At 46.8% G+C, this 14,914-nt stretch overlaps 1 protein-coding gene across 1 annotated transcript in view; it reads left to right on the top strand.

Annotated features, from left to right (window-relative positions):
* Positions 1 to 14,914, top strand: part of LOC138285523 (transient receptor potential cation channel subfamily M member 8-like) — a 153,189-nt gene that overhangs the window by 14,630 nt on the left and 123,645 nt on the right. The window contains exons 2-3 of the mRNA XM_069225549.1: positions 2,370 to 2,443; positions 9,056 to 9,212. Of these exons, the coding sequence (XP_069081650.1) occupies positions 2,370 to 2,443; positions 9,056 to 9,212 (231 nt within the window). The remainder of the gene's footprint in view (positions 1 to 2,369; positions 2,444 to 9,055; positions 9,213 to 14,914) is intronic.

Here is a 14,914-nt window from a genome sequence, read left to right as displayed (position 1 = left end):
ACAAGAGAATCACCAGAATACCTCAACGGACGACTCTCCATCTACACCCCGACCCGGCATCTCTGCTCCGACCTCACCCTCGCAACCGTCCCACGCGTCTGCAGAACTACAACTGGCGGTAGATCATTCTGTCAACTTGCTGCCAAAACGTGGAACACTCTTCCCACCCACCTGCCACAGACCAAAGACCTCCTTACCTTCAGGAAACTTCTCAAGACCTGGCTGTTAGAGCAGTAGCAGCACCTCCCCTACCCACCCACCTTCTGGAGTATGGCCAGGGAATTAATAAGTATGGCATCTCTATTGTAAGCAAGTTTGTGTGTGCTTTCTTGAGAGCCTGAGGCACATGCATTTCAGTCCAGGACTTCATTCTCTTGTGCTGTACGCAGTAGCATAGCAATGGTGCCTAGGACCCTGATACTTGCAGGTAAAGGCCCCCCTCATCCACTGGCTGAACAGTAAAATACGTAACGTAGACACATGGGGTCCATAGCACACTGGTGCCTCGGTGCCATTGTATCTGCTGCACCATTGGTAACTATGGGCCTCATTACGACTTTGGTGGATGGAAAAGCCCGTCCGCCGAAGTTCTGACGGGTAGGTTGCCACCATTGTGGTAGCCTCTCCGCCTGGGCCATTACGAGTTTCCGCCAGCTTGCCCAGTGGGAAACGGCCTACAGCATTGTCTCCAGCTCGTAGTAGAGCTGGTGGCAATGCTGTAGTGAGTATGGTGCACCAGCACCCGTGGCAATGTTCATTGTCTGCATAGCAGACAGTGAACGTTGCGTCTGGGCTGGCCAGGGGGCCCCTACACTGCCCATGCCAAGAGCATAGGCAGTGCAGGAGCCCCCCGGGGTCCCCTTCAACCCCTCTCCATCAGCTGTTTCATGGCGGTACTACCGCCATGAAACCGCTGGCAGAGAAGGGGGTCGTAATCCCCAGGGTAGCGCTGCTTGCAGCGCTGCCCTGGCTGATTAAGACCACCAGCACTGCCAGGCCGATATTATGTCATATTCTAGCGGTGCTGAAGGTCCGAATGGGGCGATCGTAATATGGCGTTCAGACCGCCACGTTGGCGGTGGTCCGACCGCCACTGCGATCCTGGCAGTCATTAGACCACCAGGGTCATAATGAGGCCCTATGTCTCTGGCTTTCCGTTCTATACCTGTGACGAATAATGTACATTGTTCAACAAGTGCCTAGAAGTGATGCAGCTCTCAGCATACACTTTATAGGTGCAGGTTATTTGTTTAAACACATACATACCCCACACACTAAGGATAAATATGGTTGCACAGAGAACCTTCATTAACAGTGACAAGTAAATCTGTGCAACTCAGAAGGCAGCAAAAATGTGAATAAGAGAGTCTGGCATCCTTAAAAAATGAACTTGTGAAGGGTGGTGTTAAATCACTTGTTCTTTTATTTCATGTCTATACTTATAATACATTTGCCACAAAACATTTTTTAAATATATGTTGTTGAAGAATGGACCAGCCTATTCTCAATGTACACTGAGCATCTACTGCATGCACCTTGTAGTGTGGCTGGCAATGGTGGAAAAACTGTTACGGTACAGGAGGCCATCACCACAAGGGGAATCAGTAATGGGGCCATTTACAGTTGTTGGCACTTTTCTAAAATGCATCTCCTGGCTTCTCTTTCCCTCTATTTCTTCCCACAAATATTCTTATTTTCTGAAAACCGTAGTTTGGATTTCCTTCAATTGTGATTGCCTAACACCGGGCAGGGGTTCTCTGGGCACCTACTAGATTTGTACCACTCTGATGCCATTGGTGAGAGAAAGAGCAAGTGAGCACTCGGTCCAATAGGGGACTCCTCAACCCCATCAGTCTACTGTGGACATGACCCTGGGGAAAATTCTGAACATATTATCTGGGGGAGGGCACCAGAGCACTGTACACATTACCCAGGGAGGACCCCAAAGTATTCTGCACAGTGCCAAGCAGAGGACCCCAGAGCACTGTACACATTACCCAGGGGAGACCAGGACCCCAAAGTACTGGGCACATTACCTGGTGGAAGACCCTAGGCCCCGAGTTGTAGTGTTTCACATTCATATATTTCATGTGATGTCAAACATGAAATGGCCTACACTATCACAAGGTGGCATCCAAAGAAAATCAGAGGTCAACTACGGAAAATTTCACGCCATACATGCAAGGATCAGGATTCTCTTTATAAGTTGTCCTCAAAGTTGACCAAATCTGGTCTCTCAAGCTGGGAATAAAACCGAGAGACCAGCTATGTTTAGGAAGCTTTAAACTCAAGAACTTTTTATTGACAGTTTCTTTATGATGAGTAGTACCTTTTGTGTTTCTCAACTATATATTCATATATTTTTGTAGGATTCAGTCAAATTTATTCAAGAAAACTTCAAGAAGAGGGAATGTGTCTTTTTCATCAAGGACCCCAGATCAACGTAAGTCTTTCTGTGTCCTGTGTGCCTTTTCTGCATTCTGTTGCCAGTAGCACTCTTCTGCTGCCCAAATGGAATTATATATTTTATGAATACCACACGTGACTTCCCTCCTCCCCCTACCCTGCACCAAAACCTGCTGACGTCCAGCCAGTGCTTAAAACGTAACCAAACAAGCATCGAATATGAGCTGTTCTCCACCAATGTTTGTGTTCCTATTTTCGAATCTTGGATGAATGAAGTAGTTAGTAATGTCAACATCTCATCTATGGTTGTCTCGGCAAACTCCAAGTTAGGTTTCATCCTACATTGGTTCCTTTGCCTGGACCCTCTTATACATGCCCTAATCCTGCTGTGCTACAGATCGCTGTCCTAAAAAAATTAATACTGAACAATATTTTCCACCCCGTGGGGTGGGGAGTACTTATCTCTAGCACTGATGTTTTGATGCTGTGCTGGCTGGGCTTCCCAAGTGCCCCCTACTCTTCAACAGAGTTTGGCTTCATGTGGGGTTGAGCATTGCTACATTAGCCGCCTGGTATGATCTTGCTAGCAGAATGCTAAGCTTACTTTTATATTGTCTTCTGCATATTTATCTTAAAGTGTTCGTGTAATAAATCCTCTGCAAAAACAGATGTACTTTATTCTGTTACTGTGAGACGGGTTTCCTCTTATTACTGCTCCTCAGCATCAACGCGCTCTTTCTGTCATTAAGGCCCTCATTATGAACTGGGCAGGAAAACCCGCCGAGTTCAGCGCTGGCAGTCAACAAAAGACCCCCCGCCGGCCACATAAATATCATTTAGCTTGGCCGGCGGGCGAAACAGTGTTTCCGCCAGCTGGCCCAGCTGAATGCAGGTTCTAAAGATTGATGCCAGCTCCAAATGGCAGCACCCGTCGTGCATTTCACTGCCCATAAATCGGCCAGGGAAAGGCTGGTGGAACCTGACCTATTACCCTGTCGAATATGTAACTCCGCCACCGCCAGGCTGCCTAGTGGTGGAAGCCTGGTGGTGGCAGAGTTACAAAAGTGGCGGTTCTGCCACGTATATTATATGGCGGTCTGGACCGCCATGCCGGTGACGGTAATTACCGCCACCGCCGGCATGGCGGCCCAGACCACCATGTCCATAATGAGGGCCTATGTCTGTGATCAATACATGGTGTATTTTCAAATTTATGCAGATAACAAACAGATTCATATGGGTCTGGTGGACAATCCCAAAAAGATGATTAACATTTCTTAGTGTCTCTGTCACACCCACAACTGGATGATAAAAACTGTCTCTGATCAAATGAATCCAAACCAGTAATTTCAATGTTGGGTAAGGAGTGACACCTTCCCCCTGGTTTCCTCTCATGCATTTATTTTTTTTAACCTACCAACGTAGGACTTCCTTTGGCAGCCTTATGGGAAATGCAAAACCTATGAATCATTTTGACTTTTAGTCACCTTCACTTCCAAACCAACCCTTTTGTCAAGTGTGTCTCTTGGGATGAGAATGTCACTTGCATGTTCTGCCATCATGTTACCCTGCCCTGAGTGCTCAACTGCATGTATTTTGTATCCTGGTTTTTGATTTTGGCCTGCACCCTCACACTAATTTAGTATGTGCATAGAGGTCTAGTCTTAGACCTGTCCTTTGATGTGAATGAGGTCCTAGACTTGTCCTGGAATTAAAAACGTGTAGCAAGCATGCCCTTATTTCACTGTCACTGGACTGCCATCCCTGGTTTGGGTTCCTTTTATACTGCAGTGGTGGCAGCATACTGTTTTTTTGTGAATCCATAGTTGTGACCAGGCCTTTTCTGTCTGTCTCACTGCAGTGGAGGCCTGCTGGCCCACTAATATAAAGTTCTGGTTTTATGCACTTACCTAGCTCCTAGTACAAGCATCTCATGTGTATATTATGTGTCCTATATATATGGTGTGCATGTTACATGAATTGTGTGTATGACTGAACCAGAGTGATGAAGGCCTGTGGATCCTTTTTGGATGTTCACAGCCTGGCCTTGTGCACAAAATAGAGGTGAGGTCAAAGTGTATTGTTTACATTAGTGAAGCTGAAGGTTGGAGACCAAGACTCTGGAGCAGGAGAGAGGAGATAAAGCTCCTTTAGCATTGTTTAGTAAGGGTGGGTGAAGAATTCCGCTCCAGCGGCAGAGTTCGTGGAGGTTTTCCCCACTCTGCGCTCTGCGACGAGTGCAGAGTTTCTAAAAACTCTGCAAAGTAACGTGGAGTGGAGTTTTTTTCTCTCACTCTCGCTCACCAACGTTAAGTTGTCGAACGCAAGAGAGAGAAATCACTAAGTTGGCGAGTGTGAGTGAGATTTCTGAACTTGAGCGGTCGTGGTGGGCCTCGATTGCTCGCAATGAGAAAGCTGCCACTCGCATTTAGGAAGCTGCCGCTTGAGTAGAAAATCTACTTGAGCGACAGAAAAAGTTAGCACCCTATTGTGCTCCGCATGATGCCGTTCGTGCTGATTCTACAGCACAGGAGGATCTCCTGCACTGAAAATCAGTGCTAACAGGGCAACTTACCCAAACTTCACTGCTTGCGGAACTCCACGTAGAGCGACAGAGTCTTTTCGGGCACTTCGCAGAGTTCCGCGTAGCAGAATTCAGTGAACTCCGCTCAGGCCTATTTAGCTGATGGAGGGTGATCTAGACAGTGGGGTGTGGCGAGAGGAGACAAGGCTCCTTTATGAATTCACTACGGCACTTTGCTGAGAGAAGTTGTTTCCTGTAGCACTGCCATTTATTAGATGGTGGGGGTGAAGGGTCAGACTGCAGTCCCTGTGTTCAAAGTGAAAGGGACCCCTTCGGTGAGGTCAGTCTTTTGCCTTTCCCTTGGTCACTCCTCAGTGGGGGTAGATAGCCATGAGCATCAAGCTCACAGCTGTTTGTGCATCTCTTGTGGGGGCTCCATGGTGGAATCTACTATGCTGTGGGAAGATCACTCTTTTCTTTTAGGTAGTCCAGAGCATCTTCTGCCCTCGCAATAAATTGCACAAATACACCACCTTGCCTTGAAGCAATAAATATTAAAGGCTGGTGAGTTAATACCATTTTCATTATTAATAAAGATGTTTTAACAATAAACTAAATGCTATCATTCCTGTAAGATCACTTTCAAAGATACATGATTGGTTCATTGACAAAATATCAGAAATAAAAATATTGTGTGATCAGAATATCATGTCAAAAACATTTAGGATTAAAATATCAAGAAGGTAAGTGCAAATAGGTAAGTGTAGATTTACTATTCTTAACTTCACTTTTACGTACTGTGAATATATATATATTCAAGGTACATATATGTGGAAAGGAACTTATCTTCACAATATTTTGGTCCTCGATATTCTTGACCCAAAATTTTGTCCCACAACATTTTTGTTTCCAGTATTCTCTCTAAACACCCCACGATCAATAATTTTCATCATAAATTCCAGCTGCATACTGCATCTCTGACTGTGCCACTTTAAGAAGATGTTTGCATTCTTGTTAGTGCAGACCTGATCATGCATTTCATAAACAGAGACATGATTGTGCATGCCTTCATTCATTCATCATTTTTCCATTCTCTACCCTCTGCTGCAACTGCCCCCACTATACATCCCTACCTCTCCAGTGCTCTGGTGGCCACCGCTTTATACGTCCAACATATCTTGTATTTTCGTTTTATCTCCCCACCCAGCTTCGCTCCAAAGCCTCTGGTTGTACAAACTTGCCTCATGCATAACCTATGCAGTCTCAAAGAATAAGCCAACTTCTTTTTTCTCTTTCTCAACCTTATACACCTTGCTTACAGAAACCTTTACATGTATATTTTCGAAGACCTATTGTTCTAATATATTCAAATATACATATAGGGCTTGATTATGAGAGTAGCGGTCTTACGACCGCCACAATAACGGTGGGTGCCAGGACGTCCGCGGATGGGGCAATCCAACCGCCACATAACAACCCAAGAAGTCCGTCCGCCAGGTAACTGCCAGCTCTGCCAGGATCTTGGATTCCGGTGGTCTGGTGGTGGTGGAGATCCTAATCCGTCAGGGCAGCGCTGCAAGCAGCACTGCCCTGTGGATTATGACCTCATTGTTCGCCAGCCTTTTCATGGCGGTAGCACCGCCATGAAAAGGCTGGTGGAGAACAGGTGCAGGGGCCAGAAGGTGTCCCCCTTACCTAGCACCCTCGCAATGTTCACTGTCTGCCTTGCAGACAGTGAACATTGCAAAGGTTTTGGTGCACCCTACTGGCTACAGCATTGCAGCTGGCTCGATTACGAGCGGAGACAATGCTGTAGCCTGTTTCCTGCTAGGCCAGTGGGTGGAAACCTAGGTTTCCGCCAGCCGACCTAGCAGGAAACCCTTAATAACTCCAGCGGGGAGGTCGCTGCGTAGACGGTGGGCAACCTGTCAGGAGATTGGCAGATAGAGTTTTCTATCCAGCAAACTCAAAATGACCCCCCTGGTGTGACTTTTCAGTGGATTGCTTTCTTCTCTTTCTCATATCCCTACTTCTTATATGATGTCTTTAATGTCTTACTCTTTCTTGATCCTGCCTCTGGAGCATTGCTTCTCTACTGTAATTTGATTGGATGATTTGTGTCCTTCCACTGCTTACATTGAGGGAAATACTTTTTTCCTGTCTCTTAGCACTATATGGGAATGCATGTTTTCTTTCTCTTTCCTCCCCGTCTGGATGCTGCTTCCCCCTTCACAACCTGTGCTCTCCATGTTGCTTTCCCACCCCACACCACTCCTCCCAATTCTTCTCTGTTTTTTTAAATAACTCATCCCTCCGTTGCTCCCACACCTCTCAATGTATGCCCACACTGGTGTTGCTTCCCCAGCCCCCCCGTGTTTCCTCACCTCCTTTTTTATGTATTTAATTTTACAAAAAATGTTTTGGAGGGCTCAGCAGCTGCAATCTGCTGCCAGCTGCTCCTTTCTAAGGCTCTCAATGTATGTTTTTGAACACATTTATTAATTTAATGTTTTTAAATGTACTGCTTCAAGGGCGTCTATGTTCTGGGAGCAGGATATTTAAAAAAAACACGAAATGACCACTTCATCTTCATTGATGAATGCACATGTATACATCATTTCGCCAGGACAGCCGTAGCATTATAACATGTTAACTGCATGTTTGATGATGCATACGCTTATACTTTTTTGGGGGTTATTTAATTCAGTGGGCGCACTGATATAAATTAGCAGTAGAGGTTAAGGTTCTTCTTTCCCCTTTGTGGAGGTGCCACCAATTGTGCGCAGATGAGCGCTCTACTCATGCACCGTAATACACGGCAGCCCATCTACTACAGAGGTACTACTTTTAGTATTAGTCTCCTGACGTTGGGCCTCTGCTGCCCCAAAGGCCTCAGAGGACCACCCACCGGGACACTAATGACACCTTAATCCAGTGGTCTTCAAAGTTTTTAATGCTGGCCACTGCTCCCAGTGGAAAAAAAATCATAAGGGCCCCCTCCAAATTTTTCACAATTATTCTATTAAATTGACAATGTTTAAATATGTCTAGACTTATTTAAACATTGCAATCAAGGTTTGTTACTGTTTCAAAATACAATCAAATACATGATGCCAAACATACTATTCTGGCCAGGCAGCCCTTACTAACGTGTAACAGTAGCCATAGGGTTATTATTGGGGGTGGGAGTTTTTGAAGAGTATTTGGAGTCGCTTCCCTTTTGACACATACTCCCAACTTGGATTTAAATGCCAAATGCCCCCCCGTTTGAAGAACCCTGTCCTAATCTTTTCTATATAATGTGAATTTGTTGTTTTGGGTCTCTTCTTTTGCATATTTGCAATCCTATTATCATTCATCTCCTTCTGCCTGGGGGTCTTGGTCTAGAAATGGACATCGAAATTCCAGATGATGATTAACCAATGGCCAATTGGTACCAAAAACTGCTACGATGCCTGACCTGAAATACAAGAACATTCAAAGTGGAACTGACCAGGTGTAAATGCAATAGCATGAGCAGTGATAATGCTCAATACATAGAGGAGTGCCATATGTTTATACAAACGTCCCTTTTCTCTCCCACAGTGTTTTCTGGAATCAGATTGAATGTTTCAGTGTGCCGGGAAATTGCCTACTTCTTCGTAGCAATACGAAACCTATAAGAAATGATCTACCACTGTGCACTGATTTGTTGTTTAGATTCAAGTGTCCTCTGTTATGACCACCCATGTTGATTGACCAAAATACCATTTGATAGCAGAAGTACATCTTGACCCCTTTAACCTCTATTAACATCACAGTGTTGATCTCTTGTCCCTCCTGAAACCTGCAGCTGGCTCACATCTGCCGCTTAGGGACCCGGAGAAGGACAGTGAATGAAAATGACAGAAATATAATATAGCTTTTTAGGTGTCAATCACTAGGTGGCACCGCTGGGCCGCTGAGCCTCAGCTGTGCCCAGCACTCTTAGACCCAACACAAGGCTATTTACTACAAATAATGTGTTTGTGTACAGCATTGACTATCATTATTTCTCCGATTACTGGTGAATTATTCTGTTTGCTTAATCATATTCCTCATGACCTGTCTTGCAAACAATGTGTATCTCTCCATGTTATCTTGTAGGGAAAGTCTATGCAAGTGTGGTTACACCAAAAACCAGCACATTGAGGGCACCCAGACCAATGGCACCGATAAATGGAACTATAAGAAGCACACCAAAGAGCTGCCCACTGATGCCTTTGGGGATCTCCAGTTTGAGAGCTTCGAGCGGAGGGGGAAGGTAAAGCGATGACAGTGATGCACCATAACAAGCGTCATTTTTGTGCTAAGGATAGACAATAATATTTGTGACATGGACATACTTAGAAGCTCAAATCTGGAAAGCTGCTGTCGGTTGTATGACAGAATCACAAATGCCTTAACAAAGCTGCCTCAACGACGCGTCTTTACCATGCATGCCTGTACAATGAATTTCGTTGTAAAAGCATGTTTGGTAAAGGAACATGTGTGGTAAATTGTCCCCCTCCCTGCCCCCTTACACGTGATACCATACTATGCAATCCACCCCGCTCCAGCCCTTAAAACTGCCCACCCTGTCCTAACAACTAGCCGATCCCCCACTCTGAACCCTAAAACCTACCCCACCTTGTCCTAAAAACTAAACCGACTCCACGCCCCTGCCCTGAACCCTAAAACCTACACCACCCTGTCCTAAAAACTACCCTGACCCCTGCGATGAACCCTAAAACCTACCCTGCCCTGTCCTAAAAACTACACTGACCCCTGCCCTGAACCATAAAACCTACCTCACCCTGTCCTAAAAACTACCCCAACCCCCACCCTGAACCCTAAAACCTACCCCGCACTGTCCTAAAAACTACCCTGACCCCCACCCCCACCCTGAGCTCTAAAAGTAACCCTGCCCTGTCCTAAAAACGACCCTATTCCCCCTGCCCTGTACCCTAAAACCTACCCACCCTGTCCTAAAAACTACCCCGAGCCCCCACCCTGCCCTGAACCCTAAAACCTATCCAGCCTTGTTCTAAAAACTACCCGACACCCCACCCCAGCCCTGAACCCTAAAACTAACCCTGCCCTGTCCTAAAAACTACCCGACCCCCGCCACTGCCTTGACCCCTAAAACCTACTGCACCCTGTCCTAAAATCTGCCCTGACCCCCCCCGGCCCTGAACCCTAAAACCTACCCCACCCTGTCCTAAAAACTACCCTGATCCCCCGCCCTGAACCCTAAAACCTACCCCACCCTGTCTTAAAAACTACCCTGACCCCCCGCCTCTGCCCTGAACCCTAATACCTACCCTGCTCTGTCCTAAAAACTATCCTGAACCCCGGACTGCACACTAAACCCTAAAACCTACCCCACCCTGTCCTAAAAACTACCCTGACCCAGCCCTGCCCTAAAAACTACCTCAACCTCCCCACCAAACCCGGCCTCAGCCCCACTTACCTCTTTGCCCTCTGCTCCGTCCTGTCCGCCCGGACAGCTAGACCACTCTCTTTGCCTTCACCACGCATATGCTTAGTAAAGGCATGCGTGCTAAACACATTTGCGTGGTAATGGCAGCGTGGTAAATGCATTGCGTTGCATTGACCGTGTTGTAAGTGATGTTTCCCCTGCTGACTCTTAAAGAGACTGCGTTACCTTGAGAAATCTCTGCAGTCGTGGTATGGCTAAGCCTCTGCATGTCCCCAGCTTACTTCTCTGTCCTGGTGACATAAGGACTACACAACAAACTTACCTCTTGTGAAGTATGCTGGTGCTCTCCCTTGTGCCAAAGGCAGAGTGGCATGATGCATGGTGTCAGAATCTCAGAGTGCGCAGAAAATGCCCCACAACATCCACTATAGTGATCTGTTACCCCCACCTTCAACTGCCTCTTCTTCTCATCTGATAATTTGCCGTTTATTCGCCCTGTTCTAGAATGTGCCTCCTTCAATTGTTAAAATAGTTGAATGTTTGCAACAGAAATCTGTGTGTAAGGTGCATTTTGTACGAGCCAACTCACCTTTTCTTTCGTGAATACCAGAGGCATTGAGATAGATAATAGTAACATCCATGATTACCTCACTTGAGTGGCCCATTGGTAGAAAGCTGTTCAAATGTTATCACTACAATTGGGCCAATTTTTTTTTTTTTTTAAAGATAAATGTTAAGAGTTATTATGATTCACTTCCCAGTGTTTTTGCTCACCCAGTGTGCTCCGCAAATTGGGAGGAAGGACGTAATGCAAAGTACGAGCAGTCAGAACATCATGTTTGTTCAGGTTCCTCATTGTGCACAACCTGGATGTAGTGATGGAGCCATTTCTACTCCTTAGTGCAGTCTACGTGGCTGTGCTTCACAGCTGAAAAAGTCTTGGTTGTCTAGTAGGCCACTTAAATTTCGATGATGCGAATAGAGAGAGCGAAATCAGAGTCAGCCTTAGATGTATGACCATTAAGAAAGGAAAAGGAAGAACATGTGCAGAATTAGAAATGGGTAGCGAATGCAGGGCTGAATATGGAAGATCCGTAGAGTAGAATGGCATGAAGGGCAAAAGGATATTTCCATCATAGGCAGAGCAGAAAATTAGCATCTTCATTTTTTGAAGAACTTTAGGAGGTCTTGTTTGAATCTGTGCTGTTGTTGGAGGAAATTCTGAAACGTAGATTGTTTAACATGGAGGGATCTTCCGACACATTTTCTTTATCTGATTAGTGTTTAGATCAGAGGTCTTCAAACTGGGGGGCGGGCCCCCCTTGGGGGGCCCCAAGTGATCCCAGGGGGGGCGCCAAACTCTGGCCAAAAGAAATATTACACAGATAACATGCCTTTGTTTTAAGCAGAAGCATGTGTAGGAGGCTGGACTGGCTTGTAGTGAGTACCAAGGGGTACTTGCACCTTGCACCAGGCCCAGTTATCCCTTATTAGTGTATAGGGTGTCTAGCAGCTTAGGCTGATAGATAATGGTAGCTTAGCAGAGCAGCTTAGGCTGAACTAGGAGACGTGTGAAGCTACTACAGTACCACTTAGTGTCATATGCACAATATCATAAGAAAACACAATACACAGTTATACTAAAAATAAAGGTACTTTATTTTTATGACAATATGCCAAAGTATCTTAGAGTGTACCCTCAGTGAGAGGATAGGAAATATACACAAGATATATATACACAATAGCAAAAATATGCAGTATAGTCTTAGAAAACAGTGCAAACAATGTATAGTTACAATAGGATGCAATGGGGAAACATAGGGATAGGGGCAACACAAACCATATACTCCAAAAGTGGAATGCGAACCACGAATGGACCCCAAACCTATGTGACCTTGTAGAGGGTCGCTGGGACTATTAGAAAATAGTGAGAGTTAGAAAAATAACCCTCCCCAAGACCCTGAAAAGTGAGTGCAAAGTGCACTAAAGTTCCCCTAAGGACAAAGAAGTCGTGTTAGAGGAATAATGCAGGAAAGACACAAACCAACAATGCAACAACTGTGGATTTCCAATCTAGGGTACCTGTGGAACAAGGGGACCAAGTCCAAAAGTCACAAGCAAGTCGGAGATGGGCAAATGCCCAGGAAATGCCAGCTGCGGGTGCAAAGAAGCTTCTACTGGACAGAAGAAGCTGAGGTTTCTGCAGGAACGAAAAGGGCTAGAGACTTCCCCTTTGGTGGACGGATCCCTCTCGCCGTGGAGAGTCGTGCAGAAGTGTTTTCCCGCCGAAAGAACGCCAACAAGCCTTGCTAGCTGCAAATCATGCGGTTAGCGTTTTTGGATGCTGCTGAGGCCCAGGAGGGACCAGGAGGTCGCAAATTGGACCAGCAGAGAGAGGGGACGTCGAGCAAGACAAGGAGCCCTCTCTGAAGCAGGTAGCACCCGGAGAAGTGCCAGAAACAGGCACTACGAGGATGCGTGAAACAGTGCTCACCCGAAGTCGCACAAAGGAGTCCCACGTCGCCGGAGACCAACTTAGAAAGTCGTGCAATGCAGGTTAGAGTGCCGTGGACCCAGGCTTGGCTGTGCACAAAGGATTTCCGCCGGAAGTGCACAGGGGCCGGAGTAGCTGTAAAAGTCGCGGTTCCCAGCAATGCAGCCCAGCGAGGTGAGGCAAGGACTTACCTCCACCAAACTTGGACTGAAGAGTCACTGGACTGTGGGGGTCACTTGGACAGAGTCGCTGGATTCGAGGGACCTCGCTCGTCGTGCTGAGAGGAGACCCAAGGGACCGGTAATGCAGCTTTTTGGTGCCTGCGGTTGCAGGGGGAAGATTCCGTCGACCCACGGGAGATTTCTTCGGAGCTTCTGGTGCAGAGAGGAGGCAGACTACCCCCACAGCATGCACAAGCAGGAAAACAGTCGAGAAGACGGCAGGATCAGCATTACAGAGTTGCAGTAGTCGTCTTTGCTACTATGTTGCAGGTTTGCAGGCTTCCAGCGCGGTCAGCAGTCGATTCCTTGGCAGAAGGTGAAGAGAGAGATGCAGAGGAACTCGGATGAGCTCTTGCATTCGTTATCTAAAGTTTCCCCAGAGACAGAGACCCTAAATAGCCAGAAAAGAGGGTTTGGCTACCTAGGAGAGAGGATAGGCTACTAACACCTGAAGGAGCCTATCAGAAGGAGTCTCTGACGTCACCTGGTGGCACTGGCCACTCAGAGCAGTCCAGTGTGCCAGCAGCACCTCTGTTTCCAAGATGGCAGAGGTCTGGAGCACACTGGAGGAGCTCTGGACACCTCCCAGGGGAGGTGCAGGTCAGGGGAGTGGTCACTCCCCTTTCCTTTGTCCAGTTTCGCGCCAGAGCAGGGCTAAGGGGTCCCCTGAACCGGTGTAGACTGGCTTATGCAGAATTGGGCACATCTGTGCCCAACAAAGCATTTCCAGAGGCTGGGGGAGGCTACTCCTCCCCTGCCTTCACACCATTTTCCAAAGGGAGAGGGTGTCACACCCTCTCTCAGAGGAAGTTCTTTGTTCTGCCATCCTGGGCCAGGCCTGGCTGGACCCCAGGAGGGCAGATGCCTGTCTGAGGGGTTGGCAGCAGCAGCAGCTGCAGTGAAACCCCAGGAAGGGCAGTTTGGCAGTACCAGGGTCTGTGCTACAGACCACTGGGATCATGGGATTGTGCCAACTATGCCAGGATGGTATAGAGGGGGCAATTCCATGATCATAGACATGTTACATGGCCATATTCGGAGTTACCATTGTGATGCTACATATAGGTAGTGACCTATATGTAGTGCACGCGTGTAATGGTGTCCCCGCACTCACAAAGTTCAGGGAATTGGCTCTGAACAATGTGGGGGCACCTTGGCTAGTGCCAGGGTGCCCTCACACTAAGTAACTTTGCACCTAACCTTTACCAGGTAAAGGTTAGACATATAGGTGACTTATAAGTTACTTAAGTGCAGTGTAAAATGGCTGTGAAATAACGTGGACGTTATTTCACTCAGGCTGCAGTGGCAGGCCTGTGTAAGAATTGTCAGAGCTCCTTATGGGTGGCAAGAGAAATGCTGCAGCCCATAGGGATCTCCTGGAACCCCAATACCCTGGGTACCTCAGTACCATATACTAGGGAATTATAAGGGTGTTCCAGTAAGCCAATGTAAATTGGTAAAAATGGTCACTAGCCTGTTAGTGACAATTTGGAAAGAAATGAGAGAGCATAACCACTGAGGTTCTGATTAGCAGAGCCTCAGTGAGACAGTTAGTCACTACACAGGTAACACATTCAGGCACACTTATGAGCACTGGGGCCCTGGGTTACCAGGGTCCCAGTGACACATACAACTAAAACAACATATATACAGTGAAAAATGGGGGTAACATGCCAGGCAAGATGGTACTTTCCTACACAACCCCCCCCCAAACGAAGGACAATAAGACTAGCCATGACCTGATGAGTCTTCATTGTCTAAGTGGAAATATCTGGAGAGTCCATCTGCATTGGAGTGGCTACTCCCAGGTCTATGTTCCACTGTATAGT

This window comes from Pleurodeles waltl, chromosome 3_1 (genome assembly GCF_031143425.1).
Source record: "Pleurodeles waltl isolate 20211129_DDA chromosome 3_1, aPleWal1.hap1.20221129, whole genome shotgun sequence".
Taxonomy (NCBI): Eukaryota; Metazoa; Chordata; class Amphibia; order Caudata; family Salamandridae; genus Pleurodeles; species Pleurodeles waltl.
This window is presented reverse-complemented; position numbering and strand designations above follow the sequence as displayed.